Raw genomic sequence first — 16,676 nt, 5'->3', positions numbered from 1 at the left:
TGCCGTCGGTCTGACTGTCGGTGATTGAAATTTCTCTCCCCTGGCTTCTCTCCACCGCCCTTGCATAGCTGCGCGCCATAGTCCTTTCGTTCAACGAATTTACTTTCTCTCTGGATTTTCCGTCTACCCGTTAAATATTGACGTTTCGCCGCGTTTTTACTGCGCGAACGTTATCCTTTGCATTGCGGTTTAATCGCTCGGTTTAACGATCAGATGATTTTTAAATATGAAAGTAGTCTATACAAATCTACTCGAATGGCCAAAAAGCAATGTCGATATATTTACCTATTTTAAAACAAAAATAAATTTCAATCGAATCTGTAATTATTTGTCATCTTATAGATAGCTGCAAAATTTCAATTACTATGCGGTTATATGTAACAGGTTAGAGACACTGTTTTGTATTTAAAAAGGAGGCAGCGCCATCTAGCGTGACAATTCAATATTACGTATCGGTTAACCCAATATTTATATTATTTTTTCAAAGTGTTTTACATTTACTGCTTCATAGTGGAACAGTTTTTACAAGAACAATGAGATAATGTGAAACAACACCCAAGTTTTTTGGAATTATGGATATTCGGAATTATCGGTAGGTATTGCTTGTAACAATTTTTTATAATCATAGCGAAGATAGTCTGAAATATATTTTAATGAAGTTGCAGTAATTAGTACATAGAGGTTATGTCTCTGTTGTCTGCTTTAGCGGTCTGAGGAAAAATTGTGAAGCATCACTCACCTTAAAGCCCTCGACAATTTGTCATAATTCATGTTAGGCTTGGACTTCCTTTCGCCCCAACGTCTCGCCACTTCGTCGGGGTCAGTCAACTTAAATTCGCCGTTGGTTCCTTCCCACGTAATGCACGCGGCGTTGCTCGAATCCGACAGTAGCTCGAGTAAAAATTGCCAGAGTTGAATCTGACCGGAACCGGAGCTTGCGAGCCGACTGCTCGTCGCTCCGAACATTTGGTAGGGATCTAGAACATTTGGAGGGACCGAGTCACAATTTAGAAATCCTTTCGTTCTCGGTAGCAAACTGTTCCCTCGTTTTAAAAATCTTTTCGGAACGATTCTCGCTATTCGTCAATGTATCGCTTTCTCGAGGCATGAAATGATCTCGAAAGGCCATCGTTAAAATCAATTTCAATAACATGTCTTTGCGCGTAATTAATTAACGGAAGACCAATTTCTTCGACGGAAAAAAATTCACCGAGAACGGAAGGAAGAGAAAAATTTTTATTTCTGTACTCGAGTTGATTGTAATTTTTTCTTTTTTTTTCTCAGCATTTCCCCGGAACATATACCTATCCATTACACGGTTGTTTCCCAGTGCTCCCTGTATCGCCCTTTAAAAGCCTTACAATGCGTCATCACCGTCGTTCGCTACTGCTCAGACCTGGAGTGCCCTACAACCGTACAAAAGGATATAATCGCAACCCTACAATAGAATAGAGTTCGTTTGGATCATAATAATTTCAATTGAAGGAACGAACGACGGAGTGGTTCAAAGGGCGTTCACGAATGTCTTCTGAGAGAGCGCACACTGTTAAACTGAGCATCGCGTTCCAACTGAGCGTGAGCTAAATGATCAAAATATGGCCCTCGCGTGACAGATGCGAACAATTCCTTTCTTCAGCGACATTCTACGCTTTTTTCCTATTTAGTCGATAGCGTTCGTGAATGTGGTATCACACCCTGTAAAAAGATAGGGGGTTTTGAATGTTTACCTTAAATTTCGATTAGCATCGACTTGACTTTCTCTCGAATTTAACTGAATTCGAGACGAGTTGGATTAATTCTATACATACGTTTGCCTTCGATTCAGTGCAATACATTGCAATTAGTTACACAAATTTCGATTCACATTTTCACTTACATAATTTAGACGATCCTACAGTTTCATTGTGTTTTACACAAGCACTTTAATTCGAAAGAAATTCCTTATAATATACGAGCAATAAACTATTTCGGTTTCACAAGATTCAGATTTCAGAAAATTCTGGGAATTTATAGTTCAGAGAATTTAAGGTATGGGGAAATCAGACTTCAACATGTAAAGCATTCAGAATGCAGAGAAATGAAAATATATGAAACGCAAAAGGTTATGTGATTTAGTTTAACTTAATTCAATTACCTTAACTTTATTTCTACGCTAACATACAATTGTACAGAATATGAAATTTTGCAGAAAGAAATCCGGAAGCAGCCCGAACAGCATCCAAGAGAAGAATGAAGGACAGGATTGAAGCGAGCGAAAAATCGCGGAAACTGCGATCCCGACTGCTTGGTCGACTCCCATAAAAATACATTTCACCGATTATGATAGGGGACAGACGTACGCTATGGGGATCGCTCGTGAATTGCCGGACCTCAAAGGTCGTTTCGCCTGATGAATCCCCTGAAATGCGTGGCGGAGTGATCGCCTTTCGATCGAACGGTAATTCACTTACAAGTTAATAATGGGAAGGGGCGTGGTACACCCATTTATCTGCTGAGCAGACTGGCGGGGGAGGAGGGGGACGAACCGGAACCAACGATACAAATATTGAAACGCTACTGTTTCTTCCAGGATCCGTCGTTTTATGAAGCTGGTTGACCAAGAAAACAGGGACTCTGATAGACACCAGTGACCCTGTTCCAACTTGCATCTATCGGGCTCTTCTTTCACCAGAAATCGAGCGCGTTTCTTCTCCAACGAAAATTTACATCGATTTGCATGGAACTGTGGTTTCCGTGGACTTTGTATTCAACTTTTAACTCATGTAAATCTATCCTGACCGATGGTAAACTTTCAACCACGAATCGATGGTGATGATATTCTGATTTTGCTCGTGAAACGAGGAAGAGAAGCCACCATAAAAATTCACTCTTTTTTATTGATTATTTTTCAATATTGAGTTCGACGTGAAAGTCATTTGGTAATTGATTTGGAAGTTCTATTTCTTTTCTACGTTTTCTTTCCTTTTTAGTTCATTCTATAGTAAGCTATTTGAAATAGATTAGATTCACAATCAGATTCCATCGTTTACTTTTTAATACTCGTAATAATGGGGTCAGAGGCATAGAGACCGTTCTCGGGACACTTATTTAAAGCTATTGATCAGTCGGAAGGAGTAATTTTTGGGTGTGGCGCTGAAAAGTCAGGCCAGGAACAAGGAGGGTTTGCGTGATTAGTGACGAACGTAATAATTGTGAAGGTCATTCCGTGCAATTGCTTCGGCAAAATGGCCATCGATTGGGTCACGCGTGAATACTCGTTCTTTTGTGGATCATAACTTTTTAAACCTCGCGTGTACCCAGAGTTATTCTTCTAATTGCTCGGTAATTTAAGTCGTTCTAATCTTTATTCGACACATTCACGAATTTTTGCTAAATTAGGTTCGTTATTTATTAAAAGAGTAACGTAGCTTGAAAGCTTTTTCGTTGCTTCGAAATGATCTATTACACTGTCAAACAAATTTTAACTTCTTCTCTTAGAATCATTAGAGTCTTTTGAAAGCCAGGGTACTCGGATATCACAATTTTCGAAAACTAAGGGTGATAGGGCAATTTCGATTACAGATTCGTTTTCAGGAAAGTAAACTCTACAAGAGTTGCCCAATGAATACTACAGATTAAAATTCATGTTGAGCAGTTTTATTGTTAAATATCTTTCCTTTACTATAAGTTAAGAATAGGTTGAAGTTACAGTTTATTACTGATAAATGTACTGAATAATATTTATTTAACTGATTCTTTCTTTTTTTGTCATAGATTAAAAAGAAGTAGTGCTTTAACTTCTAAAAAATATCTACCTACTACATACCAGGCTGCCTGAGGTGGGTGTGCGTGTCCAGTGCTGACTTGGATAAGCTGCTTCCGTATCCTGGAAAAGGGTAATTACCAGGTAGTCTTAACATATCGTTTCATTCACACAAGATTGTACAAAATTATAACATAAAGAATTTATCTTAAAGTAGAAAATGGGGACCTCAAATATCCAAGGACTCGAAGACTCAATATCTCTACTTCTCGACACAACTCTTTTCGAAATCTTTAACAGAGGATTCACATATAAAAACAAAATTTTAACTGAACCGTATGAGTATTAAATTATCAATTTGCTATTTTCAACATCGATTTAACCCTTTGTGGTTCAAGTCGCATTCGACGCTTTACCCCAATTAGCTCTTATTCAAATACTTGGAAGCACTACGCAAAATTTGATTCTATTTTTGTATTTTTGTAAGCGATACATTTTTGTTGAATTAAATTGAAACAAAATGTATACAAAATGTCGAGTACAATTAGATATAGGACCGGAAAGGGTTATGTAACCAAAAGATCGCCATTGATGATCTATTATTCTTTTCTAACAGAAATGCTAAGTTCAACCGTTATTTTCTCCAACGATCTATCCTCGTGACGGAATTTCAGAGGCGACACAACGGAACGACAGGCCAATGGAAAAGGGTGCAGGGAAAATCGTCGGTTCGTCGAAGATGAAAAAGTACAAGCTCGGTCGAGCGTTAGAATCCGTTAGAGAGGATTTCCGTGTAGGCAAACACGGGGCTGAGTGGCCGTATACGTTTCTCCCCGCTTCCACGTTCCATCGACGTTTCGTTGCCTTCTCCTACGCCTTATCAGGCCTCGACTCTTCTCCTCGCGTGTGTACGTGCGAGGAGACCGAGGAAACATGCCCACAGGTCACGTTTGCGCCAGTGTGCAATCTGTTTAAGGCACAATGCCCCTTAATTTCGCCTCGTTATATGCTCTCGTTACGGGAAATCCCCCACCCTGTCGTCGGGTATCGCGTTATCGGTTTCATCTTCTCGATGGCTCGAAAACCGGCGAAACTGGTAATCGCCGGAAAATTGATTCGACTCAAGGAGAATCTTAGTTTTTGTCCTCGGTTACATCGAAAATAGACCCACAGGTATCAATAGTTTATTAATTCATTTGATTTGGAGATGTCCATAGTAGACTGAAACTTAGTTGTGTTTGGAAATTGTTTCAGAATGACAGTGATTTTTTGGAGAAGATTACTGAAGTCTATCCTAGGAAAGTTAGCTGTGTAGCTTGGATTCTATTCATGTTTTCTTGTACAATTTTTATAAATTGTGTTTGACGAGACTGATTTTTTGACTTGGTAAGATTAAAGAACTTCTAGTTACGAAAATTTGAAATTTTCATAATCGTATTTCAGTATAAGATTGAAGTGGATTAGGTGTAAAATAATACACAAATGAATTAAGATGTCTCAAGCCATTGGTAAATCGATTCTGTTTTCCTTTTCCAGCCGTCACGATAAGAGCATTCTGCAGGAATCCTGCAGTGTGATTGTACGAGGCAGATGCTGTCTCTAAATAGCAGTTGGTGTCCGCTGTGTTAAACAATTTGATTTCGCTTCTGATTGGGACACGGAACAGCCTTGAGCGAGGGATGCAACGCCTCGGGTCCAGGTTGTGGGGTCCGCCGCAATCAGTGTAGCCGTAGGGCTGCGACTCTACAGTCTTCCATGTCAAAAGGCGACCTCTGACACGGCGACAACACGGAATCTTGATGTTCTGGAATCTTATTCCTTTCTCCAAGTTGAAGTAACTACCGCAGATATGGATTCTAAATATTACTTCTGAGAAAGAACACAAATATCGATGATAAAGTTATAAAGAAAACTAGAATAATCTGTGTATTTCTGTAATTTTACAGGAGTACTCGAGACCTAATAGAATCATGGAAAGGACGTAATTGGTGTTAAGCTATGTTAATATGTTGCACCTGCCCACTAGGACTTCATTTACATCCCTACTTCAGCTGTTCGTCCGGCCATACAAGCAACATATGCTATATAATTTCAGTGTCTAAACTAAAACGTTAGGAAATCAAGAGTACGAACTTTCAACTATCTGCGACCTATTTAACTATATGACATAAGAAGAATCAACCAAGCTAATCAAGTTGTCCGGACAGTCAACCAGCTCCTCCTGTTTACTGCCCATTGTACAATCTAACATCGTCACTTTTCAAAGAAGTCGCATTAATTTCCTTCTACTGACCTGTCTAGTCTTACTAGTAGTCATGGAACAATTGAGCACAAGGAAAACAACGTAACATTAATCAGTTCCCAATTTAAATATACAATGTCTGTTGACGAAGAAATGGCTAGTTGAAGGTACAACATGTATTAACACATATTGCATACTTTACACTGATTCATCAGTGCTTTATCATGCTATGTCATTCGGTATAATATATCTCTTTCAACTTTGTTATTTGATGCTATATGATTACATACGTGGTTATATCATATTTTTAAGATTATGTGATGATATTAGAGAAGATAGACCTATTACGACCCGTTACTATGACCGATTACATCCGCATTCCTTCGAATAGTCTTTTTTCCATCAACAGTTCGTTACCAATAAAGAGCTTAGAAGCATTAGATTCTTTATTTGTCAGCAAAAGATATTTCGTTTATCGATGTGTTTGTGTTTGTAGTGTATGTTCAAGCGACAAAACTCGGAGGTCAGTAGCACAGAAGTCATCGATGGGCACATACGTCAGACGTTACGTCACCTAAAATCGACGTGTTCCTATTGTCACGCGTATATCTGCGCATTCACGAGCAATTACTTGGGGCGGGGTAATCCCGTTAGGCAGCGTACAGCTTCCTCGGGGGTGGATCAAAGGACCCGCTATTCCGAGCTACTGCACTCTTTGGCTGTTTCAGCCGTCGCTACAATGCTACTGGGGCTCCCAAGAAGGGGAACTATCTACGTCGTTTACGACGTTCTTCGACTTAGCGAAACTTTGGACAACTTTGAAATGCATACCTTCGTTCAGCCAATGTCGATACATAGTTTTGTACAATTATCGTTACTACTCCGTTTTCGTGCTCTTTAAACATTTTTAATCAAAGTCTTTTATATAGAGATTTCCGATTTCATTATGCCATGGCCTATCATGGACTTAGATCCGGTGTTTCTGAATTTTTGGACATACGGCGAAAGAGGATCCAAGAAGCAGAATAGATATAGGAAACACACAGTTTCCTTATGAAATAGTCAAGTGAAAATGAGTAACTTGGATTTATTTCTTGAGAGAAGACAAAATGTTACTGGTTTAAGTATATATATATACTTATACGTACTAATTCACTGATCATTAAATTATCAACTTATTCAAATGAAATTTGGCTTATTCTGCGCATATCTATACACATTATTAGTCACTCTTTGCATAAAGCAATGTAAATTATGTTACAGGATTATCAATTTTCTTGCTTATGAAAAAGAATCATACTTGAACCTCGAGATATCATAGAAATATATTTTCATACATAACAGAAAGCCGAGGAAAAGAGGTATCGTGAGAAAATGATGTAATATCAGAGGTTTAACCGGTACTGCGATAATTTTAATTGCTACAATAAAGTTATTTGCGGGAACCGGCAGGCGGAGGATGGTCTTAACCACTATCGTAAAAGGATCAGCGAGCACGATCGAGGAAAATGGCTGCGAAATCAAGAGGTAATTTCGATACGATGCGTGAAAGCAAGGAAACAAGCACAGCACGCAACTCGCTCTTTAAAGTCGCACGAGCAAGCGAATCGCTGGGCAACTTACATCGCATAATCGCCACCTGCGTTATAACGCGATCTTTTCCTGGTAAAATCGCAATTAATCACAATTAAGCGATTGCAGTCTTGTGTCACGTCGCAGAATTTTTCCAGTGCTGCCACTTTCTTTGTTAAGCGTGTAAATACAGAGAATTTACCACGTAGCTCTGTGAAAATAATTAAGGATTACGTACACGGGAAAGAGATATAAAAAGTCCGCGAAAAGTGTAAGTAAGATAAGGGAAAAATAAATGGAGGATAATTTAGAAATAATATTAGACAGCAAATCTTAATAAGGGTTGACTATAAATCATGTCTATCTGTATGGACACTGTGTTGATTTCGTGTCAACTTTGTATCCGATACTTTGACATTAAATATATACTAAAAGCCAGTCGACGAAGCTGAAGACAGGTAGCGAATGAAATAATATAATATAGAACGGGCCAAAGCGACCGGCCTAATCATGTCTGAACGAGGTTAAAACACCGGCACCCGCCGCTCTTATTTACGCCCGACAATAAGTCAATTCATCACTCTGCGATTTGGCCTTAAGTGGTATCACTGACTCATACACACAGCCGTCTCGAGCGGCGTGCTTATTTCGGGCATAAATCACCGTGTCCGTGCGGTGCGTAATAATGAGCAAGCGAGCGTAGCACGCGACCCTTTAAGCGTGCTCCCTGAAAAACGAGTGCCTAAGGTAGCAGGGATTAGCTTGCTCCCTATGTGCCCCTACTTAATACTGAAAGCGTCACGACCCGCGAAATTCGTCGCTATCGTCGAGCCACGTAAAAAATACAACTTTACGTGACATAGGTACGAAATCTAAAAATGATGTATTATAACTAATGACGAAATAAAGAAATTAGATGTTCAACTGATAAGTTGACAAATATAATTCATTTGGTTTAGATATTTTAGATTAGGAGCACTTCGAATTTAAAATCAGTTTGGTAGTGGCGGCTAATTTGACATGCGCGCGCAGCGACTTCTATTAAACGCGCGCAGTCGCTAATCGCGCCTGCTCGTGCGCAGCGTGGCGCGCAGGAAGTTAAAAGACGTCAAGCGAGGGGCATGGCAATCGCGCGTTTGTTAAAATTTTATCGTTTTACATTAATCTTGGTACAGTATTATCTAACTGTTCATACTTAACCTAATATGTTACGATTACTCTATTAGCCCCCTTTAAGAGAGTAATTATATGCAGCAATTCTCTTAGGTTTATATCCTTATTTAATATTCAACTTTACGACATCGTGCTATTCCCTTTGCCGCCATTATTGTTGTAAATTGTACTATCAATTGATAATAATAATTACAGGTACTATTTTAAGTTATACTAATATATATTCCTAAATTACTAATGAAGTTGCAAGTTAATTGGGAGAAACTAAAATGTTTTAAGGATTAGTTTTGAAATCTATTAAAAGGATGGAGAATAAAAACTGCTGCCGTAACAATGTCAGAAGTTGCGACTTTTTGGCTAGAGGGCAGCGGGAAGCGCGGAGAAGCCAGGAAGTACGGAGAACCGACCGGATCCAACGGAGTTCTGGCACGGGTTTCGTTCACAGGCTTGTGACCCACGGCCACGAAAACCCGGGGGACATGGATCGTGGGCAACAAGTCACCGGGAAACGGCGCGTGACCACCACATTCACGCTGTCAGATTTACGACGATAAAAATGGGCGCCGCGGAATGGACGATCATCCTTTCGCCGGTAAACAATACCGTTGATAGAATTATGGCCATGCTATTCGATTTTCGATGCGACGATCTCCTCGAGCGATTCCCTCTAGCATTGTGTCCTTTTTCAGTCTGTATCGAGGTATCGATTCGCTTTATTGGGCAACAATTACGACACCGCAATGGCAATCACCGTATTTGAAAGGACAACTTCGATATAAGGACGATTATGCTGATCAGTGTAATTAGTGGATCGCTTGGAGTGAGGCAGGTTTGCCGATATTAGATTTATTGTTAGGGGATATTTCGATGGTATTAATTGTTTGACATTAAATGCAGTTGTTGTGCGAAGGGTAAGAGTCTGGAAAGAAAAGAAGAAAATGAAGAACAATGAAAGGATAGCATTTATATTTGGACCTATTGAATGTTAAATCATTTCGATCTCCATTATGAAATCGACAGAGAGAAATTTGCAGGACATTGTGTACAAGTACGAATTTTAATACTAGACTCCTCAGTTATTCTATATCATATTATCATTCTAGGAACCTGGCCATGCATTCGGATTCAATAAATCGATGGGCAACGTATCTTGAGAAGGGTTACTCGAGGGATGCAAGGATAGAAGAATGACTGAATCGGCACGGGTCGTATCTTAGCCACAATATTATTCTTCTGGTCGACACAACGGTTGGGCGGAATGGGAACAGTGAAAGAAATGTCGGTAACATATTGAAGGGTCGCAGGATACATCGAAGTCGCTCGTATTATGCCTTCTCGCTAGTACATACACGGCCACGTGCCTATGCGTGACACGTTTACGCATCGCTGCCCGCGTTTCCACTCTCTCCCTCCGTATCGGCCCGTATTCATCTCCGATTTCTTGTTGGGGTGCACGCCGATTGCGTTTCCACTTTAACTGTGCGACGTTCAATGTCTATCAAGGGGTACATGAGCTGCATACTACTTAAATCTGGCTGAACCAAGCTACTTGATGAACTTATCCAACACGACAGCTTTTTCATTTACGATTACCGATATCTTCTATACCATTGAGCGTACAGATTTATTAATACAATGTATTAACAAAATGGGAACAAATGTGTAACGTATCAATTTTCGCCTAGCCGATACCGAATCATTCTTGACCCAATCCTGAAGAATAACGGAGGATTTTTGTTCCAATGATCGAGTATGAAAGAGGAATAATTTTTTTAACGTATTTCTTAACACTATATGTGTATATATTATAAGCACTATCCGATAATATTTTATCTGAAAAAAGTAAATCTGGAATGTTACAGTTTCGCCGTAAATCAAAACTGACTCGATATTTGTATCACTACACAGGTTCTTCGAGAATTTATTCGAGGATATCCCGTGGATAATTTATATCTATATTACTTTTATCATATAAAGTTTCATATTCGTTTTTATGTTTTCCAACAAGAAGATCTCCGGCATAATAAAGAGTCCCGTAAAGAAAGATGTTTGCTTCAAGAAACCGGAATATCAGTACAAGGTATGCGAATGTTCGTGTTGGTATTAATTGAACCCTCCTCGATAAATATTACGAGCTGGTATCGGAGGCGAGATTTCATGCAAAAGGAAATCCTTCGGCGCGTTAAGATCATCCGGTAAGACAAGAATCCTTTTTCTCCGAGTGTGTTCATTCGCTGGTGTGTCGCGTTCACGCTATGCGATAATTAGGAAACGATTAATTTCGCTCAGCATAACACGTCGTTACAAACGGGATTTGCTATAGCAAGCCAGTTATCTGATGAACAAAAACATATTACCTTGAGCACGAACGACGTAATACGGCAAAGAAAATAGGTAACAGCAGCGGTGGAACGATAAAAGCTGTTGTTCCTGGAGGAACCTCGATTGAGTTCCAATTGCGCCTGATTAAACTACCGTACATGGTTTGATACAGATCCATATTGTATACTCGATTTAACGCTTTATAATTGAAATTATGAAGGTCATTGTGTATTTGTAATTTCTAATTAAATTATAAATTTTATATTTTGTGTAACCTGACAAAGCTAGTAACAATGTTTTCAAAATGTTGCAGGTATCGCGTCACCTGGAACTCATCACACATTAATACTCTACATTTGTCTAAGAACCTTTCAACTCTTGACACCTAATTTCTACAAAGAGGTACAAGGATCAGACACTACATCTATAAACACCCAAGGGAGGTTCCATTTTTGTTTGCCCACCTTTGACACTCACCCTCCTAGATCGGGTATGATTTCAATTCACCTTTGAATCACGGTAACCGGACTTCTGATTGCACTTTTTCAAACGCCCATTACTCCGGAGATCCAGCTAGAGGGTGGCCTGGTCGTTACCTACGGGTGTCGAGGTGGTATGATAGTCACGGCATACGTGATCAGGCGTGCGAGCGAACTGCCAAGGCACGCGCCGTGTCGGAGTACGTAATTATCATAGGGAAGTTAGGGTTGCCCTCGGACAGGCACATACATACACGCACATGCCACATATATATAAGTACATCGACATACGCGTATATATACGTAAGAAAGAGATCGAGGGTTGGTCGACTTGGGTCAGGAAGTCACGCGAGGCACGCTCGCAGCGGACGTGGAAACAGGGAGGAGTACTTTTATTGTTCTACCAGTTGTCTTAGAGTCGCTTTTCCTGGCCACTGGGCAGACCCGTTGAAAACGGAGGTCGATATCCACTCCTGGGCGAAGCTCTTACGCTCGTGCACGGTTGTTCCTTTCGTTAAACGCGTCTGACTTTTCGTGTGCCCTGACGATTGAGAATTTTTGCGAATTTTTAAACGATTCTACGAATGTGGAGAATTAGGTAAAGTTTTTAGAGTAGCCTCAAGCGGAAGATCTTGGGGAATAGAGTGGATACTTTTGGAGAAACTTTGAAGTGGTTGCAGGGGTGAACTAGGGGTGATGTAGTTGTGCTTGATTTTAGTTCATCATAAGAGAGAGACGCAAGGAGTAATGAACACGTGTTCATATCGCAAAATAATTATTGTATCGACAAGGGGAAAGAGCAGATTAATTAAAGATATCGAATTACTAGTAATAGAATTTAAGAACATTTTATATATGAAAGTTATAATTCATATAAAATTATTTATAGATGGAGAGATGAAACCGCTAATCTAACGCAAAGAAGGATTAAATGGAGTTCGCATCGAACCATTATTCGATAACACTTCTCGATTATCTATCAGATTTACCAATTTCTTACCAAGAAATGGCGTGAACAGAATGTGCTATGGAGTGCACTTCTATCGATAAGAAGCATACATGCGTAATGCACGGCAATTTTTGGCGAACACGCGATCAACATTAATGGCCGTGCTTGAATTACCACAATGCGAGGAGGCATCTTGAACGTGTCAGTTGATGACCGAGTGAACCTTGTCTATGTTCATTGTCGTCTAGGTACTTCGAGGATATTATTGAAACAACTTTGACAATGCGTATTGTATAAAATTCGAATGAAAATGAAGTTCACCGAAAGGAGCAAATTAATTCGACCTGTGAGTCCTGGTAAAAGGGGAGCTTGTAATTTCAATTTCACGCAGGAGCCGCAAAATGGCCTGGGGACAACACGCGTCGTCGCGTAATTTCACGAGGTTCTTGGTAATGGTGGTTCGTTCCCTTTTGCCTCTGATGTGTAAATTATGAATCAAAGGAGGCTGGTCAGGATCACAGGATCAACGTTGAGGATCTGAGAGCTCGCTGTAGATAATCATGCAAAATGACAGAAGACAATGTGGTGATTGAGTAAGCAAGAATTTTGTAGTGTAATAATATGGCGTCCTTGTGGTAGATTAGTAGCTAAGTTTTGGAATAAGCATTCACGGTTATGGAATTATTTTTATTTTCAAATACAGAATTGAGAAATATCTTCATTTGGGTAATGAAAATTCGATTACGAAACGTAGTTCAACAGCGAAACGTAGGTAAAATTCTTCAGCAGACATACTTATACACCCTCATAATTTAACTATCTCATCGGTTTTAATCAGTGTTTGTTGTCTATTAAATTTTTATATTTACAAAAGATTCAGTTTTAATCTATAATTATTAATATATATTGCTAAAGATAATTGGACAATCGTTTACATAAGAATGGAGAAACTAATTGAAATTCCAAGTGACTGACGTTCGAAGAGCATTTGCATTACCGTGTACTTTGTTCTCCAGTTTCGGTTTGAAAACGCTGTCGCAGTGTGTACGATCCGCACGTGTGAACAAGACCATCAATTCCCTCTTTGATAACTGATCCATGGTGATTGCAATCTAACGAGGCGTCGAAACCACAAGCCGTTTACATCAAACCACCCCAGGCTAAACCTCTGAACTCCGTAAAATGATTGTGTCAGTTCGTATTCCATCGAACCAACTAATACACCAAACTAATACACAATCTCTCTGATTTGCAGAAACTTTTAGTCATAGATGCCGTTGAATATTTTTTGATAACAACTTAATCATTTAGAAGTAATGGATATGTTCTTCAATATCTCTCCCAACAAAATCTTAAAGAATCAACATTCAGCTGGCCAAACAAGTAAGTTGTAATTATAGCTCCAACTCGTTTCCTACTGTATACCCTATAGTAGTAACTTAAAGAGCAAATTAACTTATCCTAACTACCCCGCATATTCTCTTACAGCTTCTGCAATCTCGCTACCGAACGCTACTACATACACCGAATCTGTCCTATAAAATCTTGCAAAACCAACATTCAACCCCTGGAATCAAGATAAAGGACCATTCTCCTGTTCCACCGATTCTTTCCGCACCTCAGCCACGCAAAGCTTCGTGAAGACCAGAGTCAAAGCGTTAATTCGCTCTTTGCTAGCTGATCCATGGCGTTGTAACCTGGCCGGGCGGCCAGAAGCCGTTTATAACAAGCTGCCCGCGGGCAGGGCTCTCTGATCTCCGCGAGATGATTGTGCCAGCGCCGTCCACAGGGTGGGGCCTGGCTGTTCGGTGTTGCCGCGCGGCCAAGCGTCTCTACACAGCCCCCGGGGCTCGTTTCTCTCTCTCTCTCTCTCTCTCTCTCGCTCTCGCTCTCTCTTTCTCTCTCGACGACAAAGGGGCCGCGGTTCAACGCGCCACAAAGCGCCGGGACACCCACCTACACCCTGTTCGTGCACACACGCGTGCACACACACCTACTCTCTCTCACACATACATGCACATGGACGCAGAGTTGTAGACGCACACAAAGGCACGGGAACAAGCCAGGAGCCGCGACGCGTGAACTTGCACCCAGCGGCGCCTCCGACCACCCTTTGGCCGAGCTATATGTAGCGAATCGAGAACGAGGAGAAGGAAAATCTAGAGGAGATGGGAAGGGGTAGAGGGTAGGAGAAGCTCGAATCCTAGCACCGTGGCCGATAAGATGGCAACGAGGATCGATTCACCGCGACTTCTCGTAGCGGTTCGCTGGTTCCTACGGTGAAATTATTGGTGTTTGCCGGGCTTTTCTTGCATTTCTTTCTTCTTTCCCGTTTTACCGAAGAGATATCGAGATGGAGATATTAGGTGTTTGGGGAGTGCGATTTAACACGTTCACCATGTGAAACCATGGAATTGCGGAATTTATTCTATATAATGTAATTGTTATATTGTACCGATCTATTATATATACTGTACATTTTTATTCCTTATTTTATAGTATTGTTACTGTTTTTAGGAGAACGAGATACATTTTAATAAGTTCGATGTGTTTGCATACATCTACAAAGCAAGTGCAATATCAATTGTGATAAGAGACACGAATCATGTTTTTAGGACCAACAATCCTTTAGTTAATCAGGTATACAGGAGCAAATATGATTCTTTGAAGAAGTGTATTTCAGGGTCCAGTATCACTTGAATTATTTTAATAAGCACTTTAATTATTTATTTATTATTCGCTATACTGTCTGTTTAAATACATATTACAGATCGATAATTCTACTGTTAAAATTACGGAATCACCTATATTTTAATCATCTATAAAGTCAATAGCACTGACGATACTATCATTTTATATAAATGAACCTCAAGTTGAATTAATTATTCCTACTATGAGTCAGTCCAAGAGTACCAAAGGTATATGAAATTAAAAATTACTTGAAATTATCAATATTCAAAGAAACTTACCCTGTCCAGGAGCCGGCGACGTGGCGTGGCTCCAGCCACCTTTGTACGAGCTGCTGGCATCTGTAATGTGAAGAAACAGAAAGCTACATGAGTAATGGTACTTGTATAATCTCATAAAGAAATCGTTCAACTTCCAAACGTCATAATTTCGGGCAAATAATAACAGTTTACGACACAATGTTGAAACAAAAAGCCTCGACATCGATCGAAGTAGAAAGTGCAACCAGGCACGTGTTACTTTGTGATCCCTGGCAGGAGATTGCACAATTTTTTTTTAGGTCACGTTATTAGAAGACGTATAACGTCTGCAATTGCAAGGTAATCAGTTCTGTGAATCACTGCTGGCCGTAAAATATATCTGATCGCCGGTTTCGAGCGGCTTTCGTTGAAAAACAATTCCTTAGGAAAATCTTTACGACCCCCTAACGACGCCCCGCCTTCTCTGTCCGTGCAACTTGGAAAATACGATTCAGGAGGCACGTCGATTGATTAAATCCCTTTCTTACGTCGTGGGAAACATTCACGAAACCTCAGTTTCGATCTTGGAAAGTGTAAGAAAGAGGTAAAATATGAAGAATATAAAGAAATTATCAGGCTGAAAAGTTTAAGTACTAAAGGTCTTAGATCATAGGATTAAAGATGGTATAAAATATACTTAATTCCTTTTTCTATCACCATCTTTTAAGTTGAGGACTTAATTTAAACAGCAACCTGCTTTTTCAATGTGTTACATTTTTCTTTTGATTTTTAATATATCACCCTCTTCTAAAAACAAAATATTGATCTTATAAATATTAAACGGCAATGTCATAGTCATCATCAAGCTTATGCACAGTATTGGTTTCAGAGGCATCATGTTCATCCCGCACGAACCTCCACCCGATTCTTCCGACGGTGTTTCGAGCGCCGCTGGTCTGTTTGCAGACAGATATATTTTCATTTGGCAGTTATTGGCACGAGGGCGGCCCCTGTGTGTACATACGCGGGGCGGTACGTCATGCCGCTCGCAGAAAGTCCGTCTTTCTGTGCAAACAGCCGATCTAGGTGTACTGAACGAGCCGACCTTTTCGTCTTTACTGCCCCCTTCATTTGATCTGGAGTCCACGGTCCATTAATAGGGCCTCGGATTTCACGTTCACGAAAAGCTGTTGGGCTCTGGTCGCTAATGCGCCGCTTCAGCGCGAGAATTATCTACTTTCGTCGAATTACGTGCTCCTTCCTCAGGATT

At 40.1% G+C, this 16,676-nt stretch overlaps 1 protein-coding gene across 3 annotated transcripts in view; it reads right to left on the bottom strand.

The window, feature by feature from the left end:
* Positions 1-16,676, bottom strand: part of Ets65A (DNA-binding protein D-ETS-3) — a 52,135-nt gene that overhangs the window by 3,544 nt on the left and 31,915 nt on the right. For all 3 annotated transcript variants that reach the window (XM_017907347.1, XM_017907346.1, XM_017907345.1), the window contains 3 exons: positions 15,449-15,508; positions 3,806-3,865; positions 740-977 (listed from right to left, as the gene is read on the bottom strand). In XM_017907347.1, the coding sequence (XP_017762836.1) occupies positions 740-977; positions 3,806-3,865; positions 15,449-15,508 (358 nt within the window). The remainder of the gene's footprint in view (positions 1-739; positions 978-3,805; positions 3,866-15,448; positions 15,509-16,676) is intronic.

The sequence above is a fragment of the Eufriesea mexicana genome, unplaced genomic scaffold, assembly GCF_001483705.2.
Source record: "Eufriesea mexicana isolate 0111107269 unplaced genomic scaffold, ASM148370v2 scaffold7569, whole genome shotgun sequence".
Lineage (NCBI taxonomy): Eukaryota > Metazoa > Arthropoda > Insecta > Hymenoptera > Apidae > Eufriesea > Eufriesea mexicana.
The sequence above is the reverse complement of the archived record's forward strand: the minus strand, read 5'-3'. Positions and strand labels throughout refer to the sequence as shown.